This window comes from Ixodes scapularis, unplaced genomic scaffold, assembly GCF_016920785.2.
Source record: "Ixodes scapularis isolate PalLabHiFi unplaced genomic scaffold, ASM1692078v2 PGA_scaffold4__175_contigs__length_147842914, whole genome shotgun sequence".
Classification (NCBI taxonomy): domain Eukaryota; kingdom Metazoa; phylum Arthropoda; class Arachnida; order Ixodida; family Ixodidae; genus Ixodes; species Ixodes scapularis.
Genome location: NW_024609879.1, coordinates 49,023,141 through 49,049,532, shown reverse-complemented (window position 1 = coordinate 49,049,532; position 26,392 = coordinate 49,023,141). Strand labels below are relative to the sequence as shown.

Genomic DNA, 26,392 nt, shown 5'->3' with positions numbered 1-26,392 from the left:
AGTCCAACAGCAGTCCGACTTTAGAAAAGCGTTCTGTCCTGACCCCTTTTTCTCTTCCTAATCATATTCGCTTTTTCATATCACGCAGTAGACACGATCTGAGGAACCTAAGCAAGCGGCGCGAAAATTGCATCATCATTGCGCTCGTTGTCTTCTTGGGCTCGCTATCGTCGAATTAACGAATCACCCACAGAAAAACTAATAATGTGCCATTCTACTCAGTGAAGTTTGATGACCAGCGAAACTCTTTTATCCCAGGGCACGTGACACAAGATTTTGTACAAATGTACAAACGATCGCTGCACAGAGGAGCCAGAGGAAAGTAGACACGCGCGACGGGACCGTCACCCCAGGAGAGCTAGGCACTCAAGCGCTTGGAACGACGACAAACAAAGGGCGTTGCGATTTTTGTTGACGCATAGGAACAATCTGTAGAACCCTCGCCATAGACAGCTTCGTTCTAAAAAAGCGCAGGTTAGCCTCGCATTCACTTTGCTTAGTGCGTCTGATGGGTGTAAGCAAACGTACAGTCTTCGAGCGTCGAAACGATGCCTTTCTGTCACTACGTGAAAGGATCCATTGGATCGAAGCGTCGGCTGCAATTGGACTTAAAGGGAAACCAAGTTTATGTTCGCGCATTCCGCTCTCGGTGAGTCAGTTCTTCCCTTCATATCAGAAACGGTAAGGCAGCAGGAGACTGTCGGGCGTGACTTCACTTGGATTCGAGACCGCGTGTCCACCAAACTGGCCGGGGGAGTGATCCGAATCACGTTACACGCGTAGGTTTCTACTGTTACTCTTAAGTTTTTCAAGAATCACAAGATTCATGTACTTGAGTATTGTGTCGCTTAGTTAAACAATGAAAAAAATAACAGTTTGGGGAAACCGCTGTTTTGTCTCTTCGCTCCGTTAAATGGTGAACGCTGAAGGAGCCACTTAAAACCCCAACTTTGATTGTTTTTTTTTGTGTCAAGCGCTTTAGGAATGCCTCATATACCCCCCCCCCCCCCTCCTCCCTCCCCCGAACCATGTAGTCACGTAAACAATGTTTTGTAGCATGTAACAAAACGTCACTTTGAGCTACGGCACCGCGCAAGCTTGGTGTTTAAATACGACTCAGACTTCGGCGATATTGTTTGTGTTGTCTTCATATTTAATAACTTCAAGAAGTCGTGTCACCAAGAGTGTCTTCACGTTGAGGTTTTCGTTCCGCTGCCCTTCCTCCCAGTATGCAGTTGCAGTAGTTCATTGAAAAAATACCGTTTGTGCAGGTGGCCTCATTTAGCCCTTCCTCGCCAGGTCTGTCGTCGACTACATCTTTGAAGACACACGCCAAGGGGTTGCATTGCTCTTCGACCATTACAGACAAATGGTGCTTGCTCTGCGTTATACGGGTATCGATAATATGGAGTGACGGACAAATACCCGTGACTTGTCGCTCTTTCGTTTTTGAAGCAATACCATTGGAACTTGAGAATACTGCGGATACAGTGAGTAACCCACATGCTGCGTGTTAACGTATAAATAAAATCGTTTTCTTATTTATTTTTTGATATTTTCAAAAGCAATTGTAGCAGCTCTGTTCAAGTTTAACCCCCCCCCCCCCCCCAACCGCTCCGAAACAAATATATATTTTAACGATCCTTAATTTTGTTGGCGGAGTACTGACAAAGCATTTGAGATATTTGCATTGAAGTAACAAGATTGACCGATGGGGCACCCGCACTTACAAGGCAGGTGTGGCTTAGGGCACGTATTCTCACCACTACATTTTTTTTTTAATTGTAGCTAGTTGGTCCTAAGAGCTGGTTCAAATACTCTAATGTGATAACTGCACAAGGTCAAAAACTAGCCTAGTTTTCCACTTTGTGCTGGTGTTTACAGTATTGTTTAACATTTTCATCAGTATCTCCTTCAGCAAATATTGTTGCGCATGTGACTGCCCATTACACTTGTACATTTTTATATTCGTTGTTGAATTATGCAAGTTTTTACATCTTGTAGATCAGTGGGACTTGTTATAAATAAAACTAATGAAATTGCCAACCCTTTCCGCGGTTTTTCTAATCTTCAACGCTTCAGCTTTGACGAATAAAACTTCTGACATTTTCGCAGCCTCTCGCTTCCCAACCCAACAAAGACTAAATATCTCCGTTCAGGTTTTTTAAACTTAATGACATAGCACGGTTCAAGACATGACAGACGCGAAAATAATGTTGCAGTATGCAGACCATTCGTGAATAAAGCAACTGATTTATTTTTAATTACATGTTCATTTGGTTGAGAAAGAAATGTGCACTTTTATCTGAGCAAGGTCGTTGTAAAGAAGTATCTGCTGTTTGCACTTAGATTAGAATAGTTAACATCTTTATTAAGCCAGCAATAAACCATTGGCAAGGGTTTTATAGCACATGTTATTCGAGGGTTTCGTCCAGTGCTCTGGGTGAGGGCGTTCATTTAGGTGGACAGCTTAAAAAATGACTAAATCAGGGCAAAAACACGCGAACACACAAACAGACACACATTTCGCTCGAGGGTTACTTCCATTACAGTGATAATGAATAAAATTTACGACTGCGACGTACCCTCGGCGCTCGAATTTAAAGGGGCGATGCAACAATTTTTGTACTTTGCGCAAATACCGCTTCGAACGGATCCCTGACATTATAATGACCTATGAAACACGCGTTCGTTTTTCACCCCACGCAATAGAAGTCCCAGAAAAAAATTAAAGAAAAACGAGCAGCGTTCACCCCCTCAAGTCGCAGCCAGAACAAGCGGCCACGTGATCTGGAGCCGATTATATGCCGCCAACGTAGATCATAGCCACGCGCTGGGGTTGGCAAAGCACAAGACACGCGCTGAATTCCAGATATCGTTATGGCTCGGCTACTGTCGTCGTTCCAGCGATTGGACACGGGCGACTACCCGAATGCTTCTCGAGCTAGTGATTATCACGAGCCCAAATCGAGTGCCCACGCAATGCTCGGGTCCAATCTATGAACAGCATCCAAATATCGTTCTATGGGTGTACTGCGATCCCCACGTTACGTCATGAAATTTCGCAAAGGAGAGATTGAATGAAAATGATTGCTTTTGTCCCTGAAATTACACCGCAACAAAGGAGTTTCTTGGTCAGCGGAGTTGCGTGCGAGTATCCTTCACTCCCACTAGTGCCAGTAATCTCGTGTATAGTGAAAAACATTCCAAATGAATATCGTTGCACAGCTCCTTTAACACCGTGGGTCCTGTTAGCCTTCATGCAAAATTGAAGGAATATTTTTGTTCTAAATAGTTTCACATTGCGGGCTCTCTTTCTCTATGCTTTTTTGTGTTCTTTGTTTTCTCTCTTATTTGACTCCGTGTTGCCCAAAGGCAGCATATATAATGATAATTTTTGTTCGAAGATTGATTCAATAATGTGAGGATCTGAGGAAGAAAACGATAACCAGATTGAATAAAACGCATTACCTGGCCTTGGGGAGTGCTTTTCCATGCTGTTGACGAGTGAAGTATTGTAGTTCGTTAACTGGGACCCTTGTCTCTTCTCATGCTGGGTCTCATCAGTCCGCTGCGTCCCGATACGGTCGTTCATATAAAAATTTAATGTGGAACATGCGGACAAGCACCGCGAAAAACTAATTTGCATCAGTTTGAAGAGCTTGATGGAAACTTGTATTCTGACTTGTCACTGCGCGGTGGAAGACAAGATGGCGCCATCGCGAAGACCAATAATAAGTGATGGACGGATATAGAAATGTAGAGATGCGGCGTCTCCCAACTGCCTTCTTTACTGTAATCTGGTGATCTCAGCGAAAATAAAATAAGAACATTATCAAGAAGATAAGCCATAGGTAACTTGACTGTTGGTCGGCACCTGGAACAAATCATACGCAAGTAAATTATCACGCCCTTCGAGTGTAAGACCAGTAGATTCAAATAAAAATCAGAGTGCCATTTCACATTTTTTTTTACGAAAGCTTCTTTCTTTAAGTTCCGATGATCCGGCGAAGAACTTAATCATAAAATATTTTGCACAAAAAATGACAGACGTTTACAATCCCCTAGAATGCCGAACTATAGCGCAGCTCTTGAGGAGGACGAGGAGGAGGTACGGAGAGGAGGCTATGCCCCTCTTCCTCATCCGTACTTTCCCATCCTCTTTTTCTGCTCCCCTCCTATTTAGCGGGAAGTAATCGCTGAATCTCCCTCCAAATTTATAGCAGACGATTGCCCGCTTAATGTAGCAGGAAATGTTTTCGCTAAATCGCGACACCGCTTAAGCCGGAAACGGGCGCCTAAGAGCTGCACTTACAAAAAAAAAAAAAAAACAATGTAGGTACATACTATAGCTACTTCACACAATTACTGACATATTAAGGCAGTTGCAATGACGTGCAACAAGCATTTGTTTGCTCCTTCTCCAAAAAATAGATTACCGTTTTAACCTCGGTTACTTAATCACAAGTTTAAAAAACACCGTCAGTCGCCACGGACGCTTGGGCCGAATCTTTGAGATGCCGGCTCGCACTGCGTAAGAAGCTGCGTGTGACCTCGTCGAGTCAGTCTCGCTCTCGGTTGCTGTTACACAGCTAAATTGCCACCTGCTTGTCTGCTGTCTCTGCGCTTGTTCTTTATTTTGTTTGGCACAAGTTCGCCTTAATAAAGTTTCAGTTGGAAAGGGTACTATTGCTGTTTCTGCTCTTGTTGTTCGTGACAATGTTAACTGAACAGGATGAAATAGTCTCAGTAAGCGCGGACGACAAAGACGGAACGAATACGACAGGGCAACGGCTGGCTCGCCAGCGAAGTTTGTTCTATCAAAAATGAAACAAAGGAAACTTTTTAGTCATATTACTAACACACAAAATAAAACGAACACCTGCCAGGCAACTAGAGGCCGCAGAGATATTGTTTGGTTAAGTGCTTGGCCAGTGTTGGAGCCTAGAAAGCAAAAAGCATCCCATGCATTCAATGGTTTATCACTCTGCGTGACCTCAACGTTTCTCATACTCTAGGCAAGTCGGTACCAAGTTTGGGCTCGAGCAAGTCCTGAGACCTCCGGAGCTGGTGAATCTTGAAAAAAAGGTTTCTTACAAGGCCTCGGACTAGGACCGTCGGACCGGGTGTGAGGATTCCCTGCATGGTCTGAAAGCATCTGGTGGACAAGTGGGACTATACTCCGCGACAACTTTTCTTGGCAATGCAGTGGAAGGTACAGGCCTGCGTCCCCTCTCCCATTTTTAGTGTACGCAGGCTCTCCTCCTCCCCCATTTCCGGGGAGAGGAGGAGAGCCCGCGCACACTCAAAGTGGGAGAGGGGACGCGGGCCTGTACCTTCCACTGCATTGCCAAGAAAGGTTGTCGCGGAGTATAGTGAGGCATTTTGTCAACTACATGACAGACAATGAAAAGCGCGTATTTGTGTCAGACAAAAATGGGTTTAAAGACATGTTTGGTAAAAACAATTCGATGTTCAAACCTTCAAGCATGTGGATCCCGTAATGAAAAAAGGATATGGTGCGGGGACATGAGCTGTGCCATAGCTAAGTCCTGAAGCCCTGAGTCAGATGGAAACGAAATCAAGAAATCTGAAAGTTTGAACCTACACGTGTTTGGAGCGCAAAACACAGAAACAATTCTGTCCGTTTAGGGCTATTGTGACTGAGAAGGGTTCCTGGCAAAAACAGATTGGCTTATATCTGCCAGAACAGCGGTCATGTTTATTGACTGCGGATGCGTTTAAAGGGCACCTCTGGCGTGATGTCGAATTTATTTAAAGGCATTGATTCATTGTGTTTTAATTTTATACATCAATTTGATGATGTGCTGGCGAGATAAGTTATAGTTCTTAAAGAAACAGGCGTGTGTATAGGGTCGTGTGTGGCCCCGATTCGAAGTGATAATGTTCTTGGAGAAGTGGAGAGAGCTATTGGAGGTGCTCTTGAGGATGCTTCCGCGAGGAAGGCGTTTCGCTACGTGGATGATTTGTTTTGTCTTCCACGACAGCGCCGGCGGGGTTAATACTAAGGTAAATGCTATGACAGTTTTCGAAAAAAAAAAGTTTTACGTTTGAAGAATTTAATAAGGGGGTAATCCAGTTCCTAATTCTGTAGCTGTTCCTCAAAAAAAAAAAAAAGAATCAACAGATGCTTGTTAATATTTTATTTAGCACTCTATGAAGGCGGTACTTGACTAGATGTTCACCCACTCAAAAATAGTAAACCGGGTATTGCCGTTTCAGGGCTTGGATCGGCTCTCAATAAGTCATGCGCGCACTCGATGAAAGACAGTTTCATGGAGCAGGGGAATAGACTTAGGATGTCGGGGTTTCCTTTTGGGCCTTTTGGTTGAGGTGGCCGGCTCCTTTCCAAAACAGGCAAGAGGTATAGACAAGAGAAAGGAAGGTGTGGGGAACTGTGATGGTGGTAGTACGCTGCCTTCATCGGCCTTCTCAAAATCGAAAACAGGTCAGAGGTCGGTACGGAATCTCTGTTGTGTTCTCAGCTCCACAAAAGATGAGCCAGCTGGGCGCGAGAGTTCATGCTAGCGCGGAAAAACGTCCCCAAGCTAAGCGCACAAAAAACAAAAAAAAGACTGTTGGCGACCTATGCATCGGGTGTCGTCTGCCGGATACGCCTGTCGTGTGGAATATCTTATGTAAGCCAGACACGAAGGAGTTTAAAAGGAAGGTTAAAAGACAAGGATTATTCTCTTAGGGCTACGGTCAGGGGCCCCCAACCGCTTCATAAAAGGGATTGTTCATGTCTCACCTCCTTTTGTAACGCGACTGTTATGGGTAGACGCCCAGACAGAATGGCTCGGGAAATAATTGAAGCATTCTTTATTTCCTTGTGGGCAGACAGATGTGTCAGTGAGCCATCGGTGCCTCTATCCGAGAAAGAGAGGTACCTTCGGCCTAACTTCAGTTCCAATTTGTTAGGCGATACCTTTGCAGCCTCTAGTTGCCTGGTAGGCGTGTGCGTTTTAATGTTTTATGTCTGTACTTTGTTTAAGAAGTTTCCTTTGTTTCCGTTTCATACAATAAACTTCAGTTGCGAGTCGCCGTTGTGCTCTAGTGTTCGTTTCCTCGTCATTGTCTATGCTTATTGAGACTATAATTTATCATGTTCATCTGTTACAAACTGGCACAACTTACTATCCTACTCCAGTTGATAAAAACTGCATTAATTTGTACGGTAATTGTCTAATGTAGTATATAAAGTTTGCGTGCTCATTGTACGTATGTTAAAATAATTTTGTTACCCTTCTTCGTAAAAACGTTTCATCGGAACTTAAAATAAATAGTCCTAGTATATTGTAATTTAAGCAGTATTCACATGAGAAAGAAGTCCCAGGTATTTCTCCCCGGCGTATGCATGACGTGACCGAAAAGTCAGATTTTTGCGATAAACATAAACTTGGTGGCAGAGAGAGGGAAGGATGCTCTGTCGGTATAAACAATAATAGCTCGGCGGCGGTTCAGTTTGATTTAACGATAGCTTCTCATTAAACCCCTTAGGGTCAAGTGCGCAAACCGATGAATTCGTCTACGGTGGTGTATAAAATGGAAACCGCTAAACTCAACTGCAAACGCAGAAATCTTTCCACGCTGCACCTGGTCGGTGTGAACGACGACGCTGACCTAGGACTTGTGTACGCTGAGAACGTCACTCGCGTAACTCCGCATACTTGTCCATTGAAGGCTTTTTTTAAACTGTGCAAGCTGGCAGGGCGGCCATCACATAAGTATGGTCGGTCCTCACATAAGAACTGTAGACCAAACTCCACACGCAAAAACAACGCCTCCTTCAATCAGCACGTATACCACAAACGAAGAGCCGAACTTACGGTTTGGTGTAAGGACGCCAACCTCTTGCGTTGTCTCGAGACGCTGACCCTCGTGGTTGTTGTAAAATGTTACACGGCAGGTGTATTGGCTACTTGGTATTAGATCCTTCACCTCTATGTCCACGTTATCTGGAGCGCAGTTTATCTCGTTCTTGTTCTCAGAGGATGAGCACTGCGAGGAGCAACCGTCCAAGTTGCCGTTTTTTTCTTTGGGAGGATCTATGAGCAGCCGAATGGATGAAGGACTCGTTGCCGCAGCAGTTACTGTGAACTTTCCGGGAGCTGTAAAGAAATGAGGTACGTATTAAATCAGGGCATTTAAAGCTGACGATTGTCAAGAGAGCAACGTGCAGCGCTAACAAAGGTTTTTACCACGGAGCTGTTAAGAGCTAGGTTCCCCAGGATCGTGTCCGGTATGTCGACACAAACCTAGCTTAGGGTGCCTACATGTCTGTCTGCCTCAGGGTGGAGACATCCATTGTTGTCCTGAATATGCCAGCGCGTGACGCTCTCGCGCACTCGGTGCGTGACTTGGGCGGTAAAATGGCGTCAATGCATTAGCCAAAGCTACGCGCTCGAGCTGAGTGACACCGGATTGCACGCACTTCAAGATGCATATAAAAACGATTGCGCTGAAAAATGGCTGAGATGTCACCACTCAAGCAAAAGCGCGCGTGTGTATGTAGGCACTCTAACCTAGCTGGACAGCTACTGCCATCTATAAGCGACGGCGGCAAGCACTCAACGAGTCTGGTTGCCGCCGTCGCTCGTAGATGGCGCCAACCTCTCCAGCTATCATAGAAGAATGGATAGTCGGGCGCTTTGGTGGGAATTCATCGTAGGAAACAGCGCGAAAAACATACGACGGCAAAGAAGAAGCACACGTAACGAGCGCAGCGCTCGTCACGAGTGTTTCTTCGTCCTTGTCTGTTTTTCGCGCTGTTTCCAACGCTCTTATCTGTTACGGGTGGGCTAGAGCCATTCTATAGACGCTTTACACACGCGCCAGAATGCAGCCTCCATTGCTGACCTTCTCTTGTTTTACCGAGATACCGAGCCACTGAAATTGGTGTGGACGAGACTCCACAAAAGCCAATGCTGGGGAGAAAGACAGAATAAAATCTAAGATGGCAATAACCTGGCCAGCTATGGTAATAATGAAGTGAAGTAAACGTAATAAGGGGAAGCAAAAACTGAAGGTCACTTATGGCGGTGCCCATGCACAGCTGCTGCAAAGCGTCTATATGGCAGCGTAGCTGCCAGAGTAGCGACACGACGCAAAATTATCTAGATGCACGACGTCAGATGCGCTGATAGTGATCTCCATTTTGGGCCTGGGAGGTTGCCATGGTAACCGTGCTTCTATCTACGCCGGGCGGCAACCTTTGTAGTCTAGTTGATATCTCCATTCGTTCATTGAAAAGTGGTATAAGACGCTTGGCATCGCGGTACGGCAAGAACCTCTGGAGGAACGGTGCCTGTTTTTTTCTGAAAAGTGAGACGATTTGCATCCCATGGACTGTCGGGCGACGAGAGCTGACGAGAGCTGCTATGGTATCGTACGTGCACGGACAAGGCGAGTGGTTTTCGGCGCCGCCGGGATGGCGGCCGCTGCGTGGGACGAACGTACCGTCGTAGTACTTTCGGACTTCGCTCCGATGGAACAAAATCCGATTACGCCGGCCACGACAGGACGATTGGCTCGGAACATGACTGCTGCTCGACTGCCCCATAGTGAGCAAGTAGATGTTTAGCATCATACTTCTTCAAGACCCGATCATCCCTTCAAGAGTAAATTTTCTCACCGACTGGTGAGGAGCGACGTCGACGGGGTTCAACCAAGAAGGACGGCATGGTGGTCTCTCGGGAATTGTTGACGCCATCAAAAGAGACGGACGCCGGATATGAGGTGTTCTTTCCGACAGGCCAAGAGGTCGTTCGGAAGTTTACCGGCATTCAAAAAGTCAATATTTGTATCTGGTGTAGCACACATATTCGTGTTAAAGGGGCCACGAAATTATTTTTAAACTTCTTCTTCCTTACCTGTAATCGTCAACTGAAAAGAGAACTGTGAAATCGCGCAGTCGTGACATGCTAGGGCACCAGTGCGATGACCCCAAGCTTTCACCGTGCTTTTTAAGCACACCGTAGAACTTGGCATTCGCAAGTGATGATAAGCTTTGTCAGGACACTCATTGGCCAGGAACTCGAATTCAAATATCCATGGACGAATTGATTGCTGACGAGCGTATACATCCGAGGGACGCAGTTTTCGTGTCCAATGCGTGAGTTAGGGTCGGCTGACGTCATTTTGGCCTTTGTAGGCATTGTAAAGGGGATATTTAGAACCATACACATATGATGATAACGTCATAGCACACTGACATTAAAGGTGTATCCACACGACGGTCCAAATTGCTGTTTCGGTCCGCGGGCCGCGCATCACGTGATCTTACGTCACCGCTTTTTGAGGTCCGCCGGCGGTCCGCGGCCCGAGCTTCTGAAAAATGCCAAGTGACTTTTCTCGTCCGGACCTTGGCGCCGGACCGCGGTGTTTTTAGTATAATTGAAGCTCTAGGTCTGGCAACAAGCTGACTTTTCTTGTTCGGATCGGAATCCAAATCGAAAGTCGTGTTCTTCTGGCACCAACTGCTGAAGACAAAGAGGAAAATTTTGTTGTTCGACGATGGCGGCATGGTGCGACGATGCAACTTTTTACTTCATCGCGCTCGTGGAGCAATTCCCCGCTCTGTGGGACAATAGATGCATGCCCTTTTCGGTTCACTTAAGTCCTCCTCGTCCTCAATAGTCAACGCCAGGGCCACCGCGGCCAAAAGTCGCTTTCGTTCAACCTCCATCTTGGCTCCTTATAAATAGCCTCAAAGCAGCTCGTTGCATGCGTTTGGCGATGCTGTGAGGTCGAGGGTTAGACCGGCCCGTTCACTCTGTCGTCTGCTCTTTTGGCCCGCCGTGTGGATGCTCATTGCAGCCGGGCGGCCCGCGGGCCGCGCATCACGTGATCAATCGGTCCGCGGCCCGGTCCGTCGTGTGGATACACCTTAAGGAGCACAAAACGGGCCCAGCTTCAGAAAATAAATATTACACTCGTAATAAATAAATACGTCTGTAACTTGTTAATTACAAAGGCGAACATATTTCTGAGCATCTAAGTTTAATAGTATGTGTTAATGCATTGCTATATAGCAGGACGTTTCATATACGTCACTTGAGCGAACGCCATTTTTTGACTTGAAAAACAAACCAAAAGAATACTGCGATCAAATGCAAGCTACTGCAACGAAAGAAAGTTATATCAAAATCTTCAGAACCGCCAATTCGTAAAATTGGCGATTAGTAAAAAAGGTTAAAGATCGCAGGAGCTTCCTCGCTAAAAAATGCTGTGATTATTCGGTAACCCAGGGCTGAAACAATTTCCCCTAGGCCCTACACGCGCCGTATACCTTTCGTTATGATTCTCAGAAATTCAGACTTTCAAAGGAAGCTAGAAAAATGCAAAAATTTTATCCTAAAAGCTATGTGGAGCGCAAGTTCGTCTGCTTCTTTTGCAGGAGATGTGGTGACGTCAGAAAGACGCCGAGCTCTGATTGGTTTCTGAATGAAGAATAGTGGGTAGTCCTAAAAGCAAGCTGCCTTGAGGCCTACGCATTATTCTTTATTCAGAACCAATCAGAGCTCGGCGTTCTCACGTCACCACAACCCCTACTAAAAGAAGCAGACAAACTTGCGCTCCGCATCTCGTAAAATTGTTGATTGGTATATTTGGGAGGTGTGTGAATATTTATACAGTGTGTAGTTGGTCAGCCATTTCAAAGTTGCGACGAGTCACTCGCTGTATATGAGTAATTTAGCCAATGCAGTATAACCGCTAGCCTTGGGTCTATAGGTCTTTAACGTGCATCACGCAGTAGTGATACACAACCGCAGGCCGGTACGATGCTCATTCAGAGAGAAACGGGCAGGGATGGGGATTGAACCCAGGTTCCCTGGTTGATTAGTACAAAACGTAAACATCGCAGGAGCTTCCTCACTAAAAGTTTGTGATCATGCGGTTACCTGGGGCAAAAACAAATTCCCAAGGCCCAACATGCGATGCATAGATTTTGCATCGATTCTCAGACACTCGAACGTTAAAATAAAACTATGAGAAGGCGAAAATTGCACGCTAAAGGCCTTATCTAGAGCCACTAAATAAGCTGCGCTTAGACTATCGGCACTCCGTTCCCCGACATTGTTGCGGGCGCCGCCATTTTGGCTCGTATGCAGGACAGACACAACGGCCGATCGTCATGATTCAAAAGTGCGACTTCCTGAGAATTAGATTTGGTGTTAGGAAGGTCATGTAATATTCCTTTGATCTGTCGCGAACGGTTTGAACATTTGTGGAGGACGGAAAAGCATTTCCTGTGATTTCAGATAAAGCTTCAGATAACTGGCAACCATGATTTTAAGACGCAATACGGCCAAGTGTCGTTACTCTGAAGCGTAGCTTATTTAGTGGCACTAGCCTTATCGATCCTTAAACACAACCGGAAATCCGAGCACCACTAAGGTGATATTACTGATGCTGTCGCACAGGTGCTAATATCCAAAGCGATCTTGCACAGAAAGGGTATAAAGTATCATTATTTCAGATCTTCATGTTATACCTACGTTAGAAAGCACGAAGAAGCCCTAAATCGTCGGCAAGCTGCGGCACATCACGACTCCGGGCACCGAACAAACTCGCATCCACCAGCTCTGGGCGCTGCCATCTTACCGATGACATCACGGCTCTTGAAAGGTCACGTGACGAGTCGTCACTCGGTTGCTACGGAAACCGAGCCAGCTCAGCTCGTTGCTATGGAACCGCGTGTGACCAATCGCGGTGAGAGGCGGCACAGGGAAAAGCGTGGCGCTACTCTGCCAGCTACGCTGCCATATCGAGTGGCTCTAGGGTGGGCCTAGGATGGGTCGGCCGCGCGCCTTTTCGGGGAAAGAAGACTGGCTGCGGAAGGCGCGGCGACGTACGCAGCTGCGCGAATGGGTCAGCAACCGCCGCAAAGCCGCTCTCGCCTCAACTTCCACTGCGTCGAGAGCTTCAGATTCCCTTGCCAAAGAAGAGCACATCGCTCGGCTGGAAAGCCTCCGCCGAGAACAGAACCAGCGATGCAAAGGGCACCGGCGGGCCGACGCCACGGACGACGATCGTGCCACGGAGGCCAAGCGCAAGCGCGAGTCCCGGCGACGATTGCACTCCACGCTAGTTCCCGGGCGCGACGGCGAGGTTCCGGAGGGAGTTCGTGGATTACCATTTTGGCGTCACGTGCGCCGTGTGCGACCGACTCTGGTTCACTGGAGGCGTATTCCCGATCGACGGCGTGTCGGACGGGAAGAAGCAGGAAACGGGCGCGTGCACGTCGTGACAGTGTATCCAATACAGCTCCGCTGGTCTTCCTGCTTCAGGAGAGAGAAAGGGCTGAACGTTTTTTTTTTTTTCGTTTTTTTTTTTCAAGTAATAATGCATAATCATTGGCGCCCACATAGCTAAGTGAGTGCGGAGCTGCTCAGGGCATACGGGTGTCGAGCTTCCATGGTGCTATATCAACGTCAATTCTTCACCATCAAGTTTGCACGTCTTGGCAACCTATACGGAAGGCGATGAACCGCACCCGAACTCGAACCCTGAAGCGGGTTTTACATGCCGCGATGTTGCTCCTAGAGCGGCGCGATTTCTGCCGTCGTGGCGCTCTGGCCAGCCGCAGCCGCTGAGCGGCACGGTTACCAGGTTGGAAATTTTTAGCCGCGGCAGAGCGGCAGCTTTCTCGCTGGCCACACACAGCGCGGCGGGCAATCACGTGACAGGAGGAGAAACATTGCGGGAAAGATGGCGCATTGGACGGCGGCGTTTTCAGGTTCTTGAAGCAGACGACCAGCAGAGAACGTACGCAAGCGACTGGTTTGAGGTTTCTTTTTTCCGGCGGGTCGAGCTTGCTTGCTTCAGCATTCGCGTCGGAACTGTTCAGGAGATTTTGAAGGAAGGAGATTGCTGTTCTCCTTCCTCGGAATTTGTTTTCTCAATGAATTACGCAGCTTTTTTTTTTTACTTTCCTCGCCTGAGTACCAACTGTACCGAGCGCAAGAGAGGCTAATCGGAAGAGGTATGTGCGAGCACTACGGATAAAAATAAAAGAAGATACTCTTACAGTCACCGTAGACGGACATACTACGGATCATGGGCACATACCCCCATTTCGAAAATACCAACCTTTTCAACGCCGTTAAGGAGGTTTGGATCGGCCATATTAGTTGGAGTCTTTACACCCCAAGGACGTTTAAATAGGGCAGGTCTCGGCGTGACGTCATGCAAAGCGACGCCGGAAAAAGGACCCCAATCTTAGACTGCCTTGCGCACCGAACCGCTCTCATCCAAACTAAATCCAACCAAGCTCCCAGCGTCTGCACACCGCTCGGTCGACTGCGTTAAGCGGGTTTCACATGCAGCGATTTTGGCCCTAACGATTTCTGCCGTCGCGGCGCTCGTGCCGCTCAACCGCTGGTGCTGGCCAGAGCGCCGCGACGGCAGAAATCGCGCCGCTCTAGCGCCAAAACCGCTGCATATGAACCACGATTTAGGCTTAGGCTTCGTCTTTTCGTGCCTGTGGTCTGATTTGTCTGCTCGCTGTCGCGTCTGGCTTTCGATTTGATTGACGCACTAAAATATGTCTCGATGCGAACCCGCATTCTCATCAGGGCGGAGTGAAACCAACACCTTGTGGAAGCAGGGTTTGCACGGCTTTTTAAGCCCGTGGTGCCATCCTGAGCGTTCGTTCGTACGATGACTGACACGCGATCGCTTTCCAAAGCCGCGCTATGACGACTCGTCCTAGACGACGCTCCAGGATTGGTGTCGAGAGCGTCCGCTACACGCCGACTTCCTACTGGTCAGGCCTGTTCAACATCGATTCAGTGGACGTCGCCATGCCATTGACTTTTGGGGCAAACAAAGCGGGTTGCCATGGAAATGCCATGGCAACGAGGCTTGTTTGCCACTAAAATCAATAGCGACACCCATTGACGAGCTCCCCATTGGTTGAGAAGAGTTCGTGGCTCCGCCCACTTCCGTTATACCTCGCTCCGTGCATTGGACCACGACCAACTCTATACTTACAACCACTCCATCTAAGCGCTCCCTATGGAAGAGCCTGCTTCCGCTTGAGGGCCGAGTTTTAGCGCCATCTAGTGAGAGGCGTTCTCACTAGGGGGCAGGAAAACTCGGTCCTCCTTAAAACCCCTTGATAAAGGTGTTTTCACAAGTACCGCCAACCATTGTTGTGGAAATGCGCAAGACACGTGCCACGAGCGGGTGCTCCGCCGCCATTCGCTTCCAAGGGCCGCTCATTTCAGTGATGCGCCGCTATTTGCTTCCAAGGGCCGCTCGAGAGCTGGGCCACGTGCGCTCGCGCATTTGGCGCTACTTGCAAAGACAAACTAAAACATATCGAGGGGCTTTAGTCCTCCTACCTAACTCCTACCTCCTCGGGTTCTTCTGTTATACGTGGGTGCGTGCCACCTGTCCGCACTTTCTGCTTTCAAGCGCATTCACGCTGTAACATGTTTTTCTCTATGTAAAGCATACTAAAGGAAACCAATTCGTTAATTAGTTCGCATTTTATTTAGTTTGTGCAGTCAACACCAGATGGTAAGGCTGCGCCCGCGCGCCGCCAACGCCATAGAGGCCAACTCAACCTAGTGCAGCGCGGAAAAAGACGAAAAAAATACCGAGTTTCTGACCCTGCCACGAGGCGCCGCTGAAACTCGGCTCTGCTGGAGGTGCCTACTGGAGTGTTTTCAGATGGAGTGGTCGTTAGTATAGAGTAGGTCGTGCATTGTAAAGCCCCTTGATAAAAGCGTTTTTTACAAGTACCGCCAAACATTGTTGTGGAAGCGCGCGAGACACGTGCCATGAGCGGGTGCTCCGCCGCGATTCGCTTCCAAGGCCCGCTCATTTCAGTGCTGCGCCGCCATTTGCTTCCAAGGGCCGCTCGAGACATGGGCCTCGTGCACTCGCGCATTTGACGCTACTTGCAAGACAAACACAAACATATCAAGGGGCTTTAGTGCATTGGACATAGGGACGCCACCTCCTGTCCATTATAACCTCCCTGTTACATCGAAGAAGACACTGCTTGTGACGCTGCCCAGGATGATCCGAGGTTTCATCCTCCGCGACAACGAAGTTAGAAAAAAAAAAACACAAACAAATAAGACAAATGTTTATTTAGTATTTTAAACACTTTCTGATTTGTTTTATTAAGGTGAGATTAAAAGATAAACTGAAAACTAAGGCATTAAAATTGTTGTTAGAAGCCGCTGTAACCGACTGAGCGCACCTCCTCGTTGCAAGCAACACTGGCCATTGCAACGGCAGAAAACACTCTAGTGAAATGAAACCTCGCCATCCATGCCGCCGCGCCACTAGCGGCAGCGATTTCGGCCTTGGAATCACTGCATGTAAAACCCGCTTAAGACCGTAACTAAATCGTCCTTTTTCGGTGAACCGAAACAAAAATTTGATATTGAACACGAACCGGAACGAACCGTAATCGTTTGTGAGGAAAACGGTTCGGCGTAATGAAATGTGAGCCCCGTCTGTTTTTGCGGTTGTCGACGCGACGTGAATTAAATATTCGCGACGGTGGTGTGAGCGGCACATTCTTGTCTACAGAAACTACAGCGACGGAAGGACGACTGAATAATAATAAAACAAATGAACAAATTTAACGTGCATGCGCAGCACAACTTGCCGTCGGCGTGGAGGCCTACACTTCTGTAGTCAGGGGCAGGGTGTTCCACAATACGCGAAAAACGTACATTAGGGGGAGACCCCGCTTATACGCAGCCATCGTGACCTCCGCAGCGATTTCAGCTTCCACGGCCCGCGGATGAGCCTTGTTTCTTCCCGGCCGGCGGACGAGCGATTCGGAGGAGGAATAATGGCAGATCACGTGACCCGACGTCACCGGAAGTGACGTCACAAATATAACGTCACGTGACAAAAAAATTTTGTTTTGCTTGTTTTTGTTTGTTTTGTTTTCTGTGACGTCACGGTTTTTAGCGAGTAAACTTTGTTATTTTTACTTTGTTGACGTATTTTTTTTTTTATTTTTTTTATTTTCTTGCTTTTTTGCAACCGCGGGACCGCGTTTCTGCGCTTCATATTGCGTTTTTCCGACTCCTTTATTTGATATCGTGTCGTGTCGTCGTATTTATGTAGTTATTAGGAACGGCAAGGCCTACGTTGTTGCGTCCTTTACCTGAATATCGTGACCGAATCGAGTGTCGTCGATTTGAATCGTGTCTTGCGAACCATCGTCGAACAAAAGGTGAGTGATTTGCGTTTTCCTGTGATGTGATTTCGATGTGTTCGTTCCACGCGTCCGAGCTGCTTCTTCGTTTCAAATACATTTGGCGTCGCTGCCTATTGTTTGAGCCTGTGCTCACGATTAAAACACGCATCGCAGAAACCTGAAAGCCCGCCAAAAGAGCTCTAAAAACCGCATGCCTCCGACCCCAGACCTGCCGGCAGACTTCCGAGCTAAGCCTGATTAAACAAAAACGTTTGATCCGGCGGAATAATGTGTTTGATATTACATCCCATGTCAACAAGGAACTGCGCTGTCTGTCTTCGCCCCCAACAGGTTTTATTCTTCCGGGTTTTTCAAATCTTTACCAACCCGCGTCCGATCGTAATACCCCGATCACAACAAATAGTTGGTCGTGCTCCGATGGCTCCAAACATCAGCCGGCAAGGAAGTTACGTTTTTCGCTTCTATATTTTGACCCAAGTAAACTCATGTTCTCAAACTATGTCATTCTGTCACCACCTCCAGTTGCATATTCTGGCGCACTTGCAGCCTCGTGCACCCTTGCGAGGTTTCCTGCTATCGTACCCTGGATATCATGGATTTCTCGCCGTACGCGAGTGCTCACGGAGGCGTGCTATACACTCTGTATCATAAGTTGTGTGCAGCAGAGGCGCAGGCCCGAGCACATGACAATAAAAAGCGCCTTTTTTGCACGAGTACCCGCGCAAAAAGAACATTCTGCAGAGCTGCGCCCTCGCACCCGTGCCTTTGCTGCACACAACTTACGAGGCAGTATAATAACCGAGCCGTTTTTGTTTCTTTTGCACATTACTGTGAAAGAAGTGTCACTGCTGTTTTCTTCTCAAAGAAAACTCAGAGACGTTAGACAAAAGCAAACAGATAGGAGACTGCACATTCATGTTTTTCCCCCTTGTGCTACAGGTGATGGCTGGTCGCGGTTCATCAGCGTTTGTTTTGAAACTGATGGGTACCACAAGGCATGAAGGAGGTGACTTGCAGCAGCAAGACACTGCAAGCCTTCGCAGCAACTGGCTAGCCAGTGCTGCTCTGTTCTGAACTGCACTGCGTGTCATGCGGAGGTTTTGTGCAAGCTCTCCGAGCGGCGACGCTAGCCACGGTAAGTGCATTCTATGCAGCTTCCTTTTAGGGAAATATGTGGCTCGCAGGCCATGTCGTGCCAGCGAAATATGTGCCACCCGAGTGACAGCAGTGCTAGTGGCAAGGCTGCGCTGACAGTAATCAACACTGCACTGTGTTTTCATTCAATAACTAGTGACAAGGAACCAAATACTCCCGAGAGAGTCTCGGTTGTGCTTTGATGAACTCCAGCTCGCTTATGAACAGGTGGATGGCACAGATGGCTATTCCTGGTGGACTTGGTGTCCGTGTTAACATTGCAACCAGACTTTCTTTCAGTTTGTGGCGTTTTTTCGTTGCGGGTGACCAGCATTGCAGTAGAAAAAGATGCAAAATAGTATAATGTTTGCATTCGTTACCTAAGTTAATGGCAAGAACACCTGACATACATTTCCACCGACTGCATTTCTCGGAGGAATAACCTGGACTAAAAAGCTTGCTACACTATGTCGTTCCCTCTTAGCCTGTACAACTCTGCGTCTTCCCTCGATTGTCTTATGTGGCTGCTTCTGTGTCTGTTTAGGCACTCTGTTGAAATGGGGAAAGCTGTCTGCGTTGCACATAACCGCCATTAGAGCCAGCGTGGGCGTAGCTGGGGTAGCCCCCACTATGGCTTCTCCAGCTCGACACAAGTAACATTCCTACCGCTGTTGTGTTAGCAGAAAACAGACCTGCTTAAAACGTACAGTGCACATAGCACACAATGGAGAGGTTGCTCGCCAATCATTTTCTTGGAAGTGTGAGTTGAGCCCTTTCGAGGCAGTTTGCTTCCGCACCGTGCACTATAATCCGCCCGAGAAGAGAAAACAAGATGAATAACCAGTAGGATTTCTTTGTTCCAAGGCTTCTTGACGCAGAAAAAGACTAGGGAACCAGTATTGTTGCTTTTTTGCTACCCCGTGCGAGACTCAAACCCGACATGCAAGGAAGTGGAAAGGCCTCTTCCTTTCTGCTTTCTTGTGCCTTGGGTTTTAGCTGTGTTCACAATTCACAGCTCGCCTGCATGCCTACTCTTTTGTTCACTGTGTTACTGAAGTTTTCTGTCGTTGCTGTCCTAGATTGGCTTCGTGGATGCACAGAAATACTCAAGGCGCTTGACGTCTGTGGCTCATCTGTATTGTTTTTCCCGGTACCCCGGCATGAAGGAGCTGGCCTCCCTCCCTTCCATCAGCTGCGAGATACTACAAGCACTGGGCTACAGCTGCAGCTAGCCCATGGGTACCGTTCTGCGTCCTGTACTGCATCTAGTTCGAAAGGCCATGTGAAAGGCAGGTGTGGTCTTTATGGGCTCTGTCACTATGTGCATTTTCTGCAGCTTTTTCGGGGCAACTTCATATTAAGATTCAATACGGACTCGAGTGAGAGGGGGGCATTCTGAGAAAGCCAGCCTCTTTGTTATACCATTGGGACTGGTATTATATCTACAGAGTTTATTTACACCTTTTGTTATGTACTTTTTTATTTATTTTTATTTTACTAGTTACTTATACTTCAATCTGACACGACAGCCACCAAAAATGGGGAAAGGACAAAAATGTTGACATATTGGCCTTTTTGTTTTCTGGCAGTTTGTTTGAAGAGCCAATGTTGGGGGCCGTCATTCGTGTTATTTTTCCCACACGCACGTCCAGCCTATGTTTACGTAAAGCCCCAATTGCCCCTTAGCAACAAAAATAATTTATGCGACAGACTAGGCGGCAGCATTGTGGACGAAAACAGGCCAGATTATATCTGCCATGTTTAAAAACTACATTCGGTGACAGGTTATGAATTCAGTGGCAAGAATGCACACCGCCTGCCAGTCGCTGCTGTCAGTTGTCGTGACGTCACGTCCTGCTAAGAAACTAGTATATATTTTTTTTAAATGGCAGGTTTTGGTTGCTGATGCCTCGTAGCACGTCAGCACTCTAAGCAATTCTTCTGCTCTTGGCCTCTCCGGTTTTACTTTGCAAAGTCATGACGGCGTCTACTTTTGTTTGCGGTATTTCCCGTGTGTCGACGTGAGAAGGCAGCGATTGTATCGCCAAGGAAGTAGCGATCAATCTGCGCATTTATTCCAGCGGCACAGCGTTTACAAACCGGACTTTGCCCTTCACCGAGGGGAAAGTCTACCGACCGGCCCTACAGTTGGCGAGCATTGTGCAGCCGTGAGCGCGTAACTTGTCCGAATGCTTTTGTCTGTATACAGTGACAAAATGACTCGCTGAAATGCAAAGTACCATACAGTACCATGCCGTACAGCAAACCATCGATCACTTGCTGCAGCAACTTTGCGTTTTAAGTCGTAATAATAAAGTGATTTTTAGGCTAAAATCATTTTTTCATACTGCTCAATTATTCGGAATTCTGCACGATCCCCATCGGGTCTGCAATATCGGTCGGTGGCTGTATAACCTTTAAACACAATGGTTACACACCACAGGTACCGGGGACCATGACATCAGTGAGCTGGCTTTCACCTTGTCCAAGGCAGCAGCGGAACACTACGGGCGGGACCCTGGATCACTGCACCATGGATGCCGTCCTGTACCCTGCACGGCACTGCGTGTGGCTTAAGTGGCCAAGCAGAGGGTCATTGCATGACTTTTATGAGGCGCCGCTAGCCATTGTAAGTATATTTGGACACTCGTGTCTGGTGATGTACTTTTGTGCTCTACCGCAGAGCACATTTGGTGGCGGTTCAGTCTTGCCAATTACACCATTTTGAAACGGAACACATTTAGTGGTGGCTCGGTTTAGGTTTCCTGGCTCGGTGATCTTGCAACAGTGTCTAGACTTGGCGTAAACCATTTTGTACTTCATTGTCAAGGCTAGTGTAATTTCTGCAATGCCGTTGAAGCCACTTCTGCACGCAAACAAGATAAAAGTCGAAGCCACATGCTCGTGCACAGTGTATGACTACATGTATGCATGGGCACTCGTGCCCATGCGTACCCACTCGCAACATGGAGCATGTTTGTTTCGGCCGACACTCCACGCGTTCATTTCGGCGTCGCCACTCCACTCGTCTATGCACTCGCTGCACCTTGAGAATCAAGTGTGCACCAGAATGCACTCCCGTCATGCATCACTCGGGAGAGGAACAAGAGCTGACGACTGGGATTTTTCCGCCATAAGGAACGAGAACCGAAAAAAAGGGGATTTTCTGCTAAGAAACTGCGTCCCACGGGCAGCAAAATCGGACGCGAGCTGGGCTATTTATTCTGTGAAGCAAGCAATCGACAACCTGTGCTTCATTTTCAAGTTTTCTTTCAGCTTGTTGCCACACAGACATTGAAATACATCAATGGGATAAAGTAAGGTTCAGAACCAACATCAGCTACCGTGAGATCTCTCACCATCCTTGCGGGGTTGAAAAATTGGGACTTCAGTTGACAAACCTCGCCCGCCCTCCTGTCCATCATCACCTGACCCCATTCTGCATATGTGGATATGCGCAAGGGAGCGTGATCATGTGGCTGAAGATACAAGTGTGACCGGCCCAACGAGCACATAGTTTCCACAGCACTGTCGGCTTAGGGGTGCACGGAAGATACTGTATAAACTGGAATATAGGTCGACCCCTTAATTTACAAGTTGCAAGATGCAAAAGAAGTTTTTATGGCAAGAAAACGCAACCTTACCTTGGTGACAAAATTGTCCAAGTATATGAAAGGACGAGAAAACACGGCAGATTTATTTAATTGTTTTGCACTCAATAAAACAGGAAGTATGCGAGTGTTACTACTCAGATTCCTCAGAGCCTTCGTCCGACGACGAGTTCACTAACACAATTTAAAGGGACGATGCCGTCCCTTTGAATTGCGCCCTCGAGAGCTCGGAGGCACGAGCAACCTCAACGCCTTTTATATGGATGCTCTCCGACATCACAGGTATCGATCTGGCGCACAGATCCCGAGTAAAGTTTGCCGCCTTTGTTTCCAATCCGGGGTACACTGCAGTCCTTCCACGAAATTAAGTGTTCTTCGCCTTGCTGCACGCCGCCGGTTTTTGTCTCTGGTTTTGCCAGTAGCATATGCTTTTCTCCGATACATTGAACTCTCGCTGCGCTGCAAGATTCCGGTGGATCTCTGCATAGGCGATTGCCTTGTTCTAAAAGGCTACTGTGAACTGTCTTCTACTTCCGCTCATTATTGCTGCGGTAGATGTAACAAACCAAGGAGCACAAGTAAAAGTGAATCGTGACCATCGTGACAAGTGGACGAGTGCTAGGCCATTGCAAAGAAAAACAAAATGGCGTCTTCAGGCACTGAGTGTTGCGAGATTATTTTTGTTTTTCCGCTAATGACCGTCATATAAGACGAGGGTCGACTTTTTCAGGTCCAATTTCAAGAATAAATTCGACCTATATTCCGGTTTATATGCTAGTTGTGCATAGTACTGTGGAAGCCACTGGCTGGGGAGGGGGGGATTAGCAACTTTTGTCTGAATGTTGAGCGACGAGCATCAAGGGCCAATTTCCTAGGGGGAGAATGGTGATGTGCGAGTACAAAAATGAGGATCCAAGCGCCATGAGCAAGAGGGGAGTTCCTCCTTTTCCTCCTCTTGAATTGCTAGAGGTATACTTATGCCCCTGTACCTTTGGTAACACTGCACAATTTGTAAGTTGAGGAAAGCTAAGAAGGAAGTTGAAGAATCGATTCATGGCCCCTTTAACATTTACCTATACTAGTTACCTTGCACCATTATATTTTGTTTGAGAAAGCTCTCATCCTCACCCCTCCCATAAGGGATAAAATCAGAAGTGTATACAACGATCGGAATCTAAAGTGCCACGAAACCTATTGCTGGACATTCTTACGGGTTAGTGATCAATTTTTGTATGAATGCGGCCTTACCAGTGCCTTTGCCTCAATAGTGTGGTAAAAGGGCTATTTTCTTGTTTGTGCGCACAAATTTGTTTTGAAACATAACTTGCTGGACTGCCAATGCATGTTTCAAGATCTCTGTTGTGGTGAATGTTTTGCTGCCTGTTATATTCTTCAATAGCCAGTATCGTTTAAAGGGAAGATGGGGCACTTCTACATTTGAGAAAAAACGCTTGAATTCCGTTCATTTGGCCTTTAGAATAGCAGATATCAAAATTATATTTCAATGCGACGCGCCGGAGAGCCACAAGAGCAATTTCAAAATAGGGCTGAAGCCCCGCCCCCCTAGCCTTGGGCAGCCAAAAGATCCGTCGATGACGTCACGGACAGCGACTGTCTTTCGCGTTTTTCTCGCGTTTAACAATACTTACGCAGCAAAAGGTTTGGGTATTCGGGTTCACGGGGTAAAAATACACTAGAATTCCCTTCTAACTCATTTTTTCCAAGAAGCTCCGTAGCTTCCCTTTAAGTTCTAGAACTCTATACAGTAAACTCCCACCTGAGCAAACTTCTAGGGACTCAAAGAAATAGTTCCCTTAACTAGGAGTCCACTAAACTGAATATATTCACTGGATTATGGAACAGCATAGGGCACAGCATACATTGAGTCACAAGGGTGAAATGCAATTTATGGAGTCATGTACATTGATATATACAAAGTGTATTGCAGTTACGCTGCTGCCTTTCTCATTTTGAAAATAGTCAATAATTTTCATTTGCACCGGCGCTCTGAAAGCGCATGAAGTAACAAAGTTGCCCAGAGAGTATCTTTTTTTTTTTTGCATATCCTCTGGCACGGCTAGTTGCTGTGAGGAAGTCATACCGCAACGGCACTGTCCACTGGCTTGAAATATTCAGTGCAGAGCCGTTCCCTGTTGGGATTGAACGCAGTTTCTCTTTCAAGCTTCGACTTTTGCTTCACCAACGTTGACAACGTCGACGGTAGCATCCGATAGTCCTTCGCAACGTTAACTTGCCTTTACCCGTTGTGCAGACGCTGAAAGTATTTCAATTTGTCTGAGAGACAACCGCTTCCATTTCGTCATACTTATTACGTAAGTGGGCGCACAAACTGCCGTTGTTACCTAAAACTAAGATGGCCGAAAGGAACCAATGATAAAGAAAAAAAAAATATGCACCGCATGGTTCGTTTTTGTCTACCGCGCCGCTGCTGCAAACTCGGCGGCGGCCATCAGCTACGCCAGCACTGCAGAGCACAAAACTTTGTTGAACTGATCACAACAGTAATCCTGGGTCCACCGATCAAGTTCGTTGAACTGAAATATTCGCTATTCCGAAATTTGTTTTTCGTAGAGCAAACATTTTTGCATAGAATGCAAAGGAAAACCACCATAGATTTTTTAAAGTTTGTTATTCTGAAATACTTGTTAAACCGACATTTGCTCAAGTGAGAATTTATTGCACCCGACTACTGTGCGTTGCCCTACATGTTCGGGTAAGGTACTGTTTCTGTTTACCTAATAGGCACTTTCGTTCTCTGCATATACACCATAGGTTTCAAACCACCCTGAATCGTGGATCAAGCCTTGCAAGATGGAAGTTCTCTTTAGGCCCAGCGCCTCTTGATGGATCAAGTCTTGTACCCCATTCCCTCGTGTCTTTCATATAAGTAAATTGTTGGCATTTCTTTTATGACAGTGCACGTTACCTGCGGACCACGTTTTACAGTCGAAACGCAGTGTACCGAAACTTCTTTTATATAGACCCCTTTCTTTGCAAGCGCCACCAGGCGGTGCTTCAGTTTGTTTGATGTCTCAGCAAACTTCTGATTCATAACAAGAATGAACAAAACCCACTTTGACACTGCTGCCTAAAATGTCGATAAAACGTGTAACCACCAGTTCTCCAGGTGAGCGCCAAAAGAATGAAGAAACGGGAGATGTGTTAAAATGTTTCCAATATTTTGTACACCAACTTGCCTCCTCCAAGACATTAAATTGTACAGGCAAATGCCCTCATTAAATCTCCAACTTTGATGTATGTTGGAGATTATGCTTTCTAGCACTTTTGATTAGAAAGCGCTTTCTAGCACTGGTGACATGAACAAGCTCAACAGGCTTGCAAAGACTGAGCGACCGGAAGTCACTTGGGACACAAGCGGCAGTTCATGTTTGTAAACAGCAAAAGGGTCTAGATAAACGGCTGTACGTTGCCGTTGCCACGGCAGCTTACGCAACCGCAATTTTTACCGAGACGCATGCGGGGAGCTATGTACTTCACATTGTTTGAGCATACCTTGTCGTCTATCTTGTGGTTTTGACACTTGTGGTTTTCTTGTTGAAAACTACAAGTGTCAAAACTATGCGATAGAAGACAAGGTGCGCCGCACGATGCTTTTCTGTCCACTACTGTTCTGTTAACAGACGGAAAAAAAACCTGACCAACGGAGTCCTATACAGCTTCGCTGTAAAATTGCAGTAAAATGCGACGAAAAAACGAATAGAACGCGAAGGGGAGAAACGAGTGACAATTTGAAGCCACCTAATAGCCGCTGTGTCACGTGATTTCAAGATCGCAGCACCCATGCGACGGAGGGCGAAAAGGTCTATAGAATTTTAGAAATAAACTGAAGGGATAACATAAAACCATTTGCAGGGGGGACTGCCTAGCTCGAGCCCAAGCTACTGTTGCATTGGTAGGAATTTGGCATTAGGAAGATGATGTGGCTGTAGCTGGCTTCAGTTGCTGCATTGGCATATGCATCTATTGACATTTGGTGACCATAGCATGCAGAATTTATTGTACAGGAGGAGAGACAGTTGTGACGAGATCAGGAGCATGATTGTACTTGTTTGCAGTGCTTTTCAATGTGGCTGCAGGACATGAAAAGGACTGAATGTGTATGGCCAATATTTTCCAGCACCTAATATTTTGACAAGCCTTGCATGAAAGGAGTTTCTTACAGCAGAGCTGTTAAGGGCTAGTTTCCCCAGAATCATGTCCGGTACCAAACAAATGTCAACACCTGTGGTCGACACAACACTGATTGCCGCCGTCGCTCATAGATCGTGGCAGCCTTTCCAGCGTTGGCAACCAGAGAACTGGTTGCTGCCATCGCTGATAGATGGCGGCAACATTTCTTAGGAGGAAGAAGAGCGGGAACGGAACGAGCAGCGATGTGCGCAGCAGC

General features: G+C 47.0%; 1 protein-coding gene and 1 long non-coding RNA gene across 3 annotated transcripts in view; one reads left to right on the top strand and one right to left on the bottom strand.

The window, feature by feature from the left end:
• Window positions 1-3,202: 3,202 nt before the first annotated feature.
• Window positions 3,203-26,392, bottom strand: part of LOC115314513 (fibronectin-like) — a gene marked incomplete at its 5' end in the record, with an annotated part of 95,879 nt that continues 72,689 nt past the window's right edge. The window contains 2 exons of the mRNA XM_040211280.3: window positions 3,203-3,877; window positions 7,851-8,132. Coding sequence (XP_040067214.1) covers window positions 3,810-3,877; window positions 7,851-8,132 — 350 coding nt within the window. The remainder of the gene's footprint in view (window positions 3,878-7,850; window positions 8,133-26,392) is intronic.
• Window positions 18,114-24,877, top strand: LOC120840644. Of its 2 annotated transcripts, none has more exons than XR_006078334.1 (4): window positions 18,114-18,353; window positions 19,432-19,645; window positions 20,434-20,981; window positions 24,757-24,877. It is a non-coding gene; the product is annotated as an uncharacterized LOC120840644 (long non-coding RNA). The 2 variants fall into 2 exon arrangements; XR_005715608.3 differs by having other exon boundaries at window positions 18,125-18,353; window positions 20,796-20,981.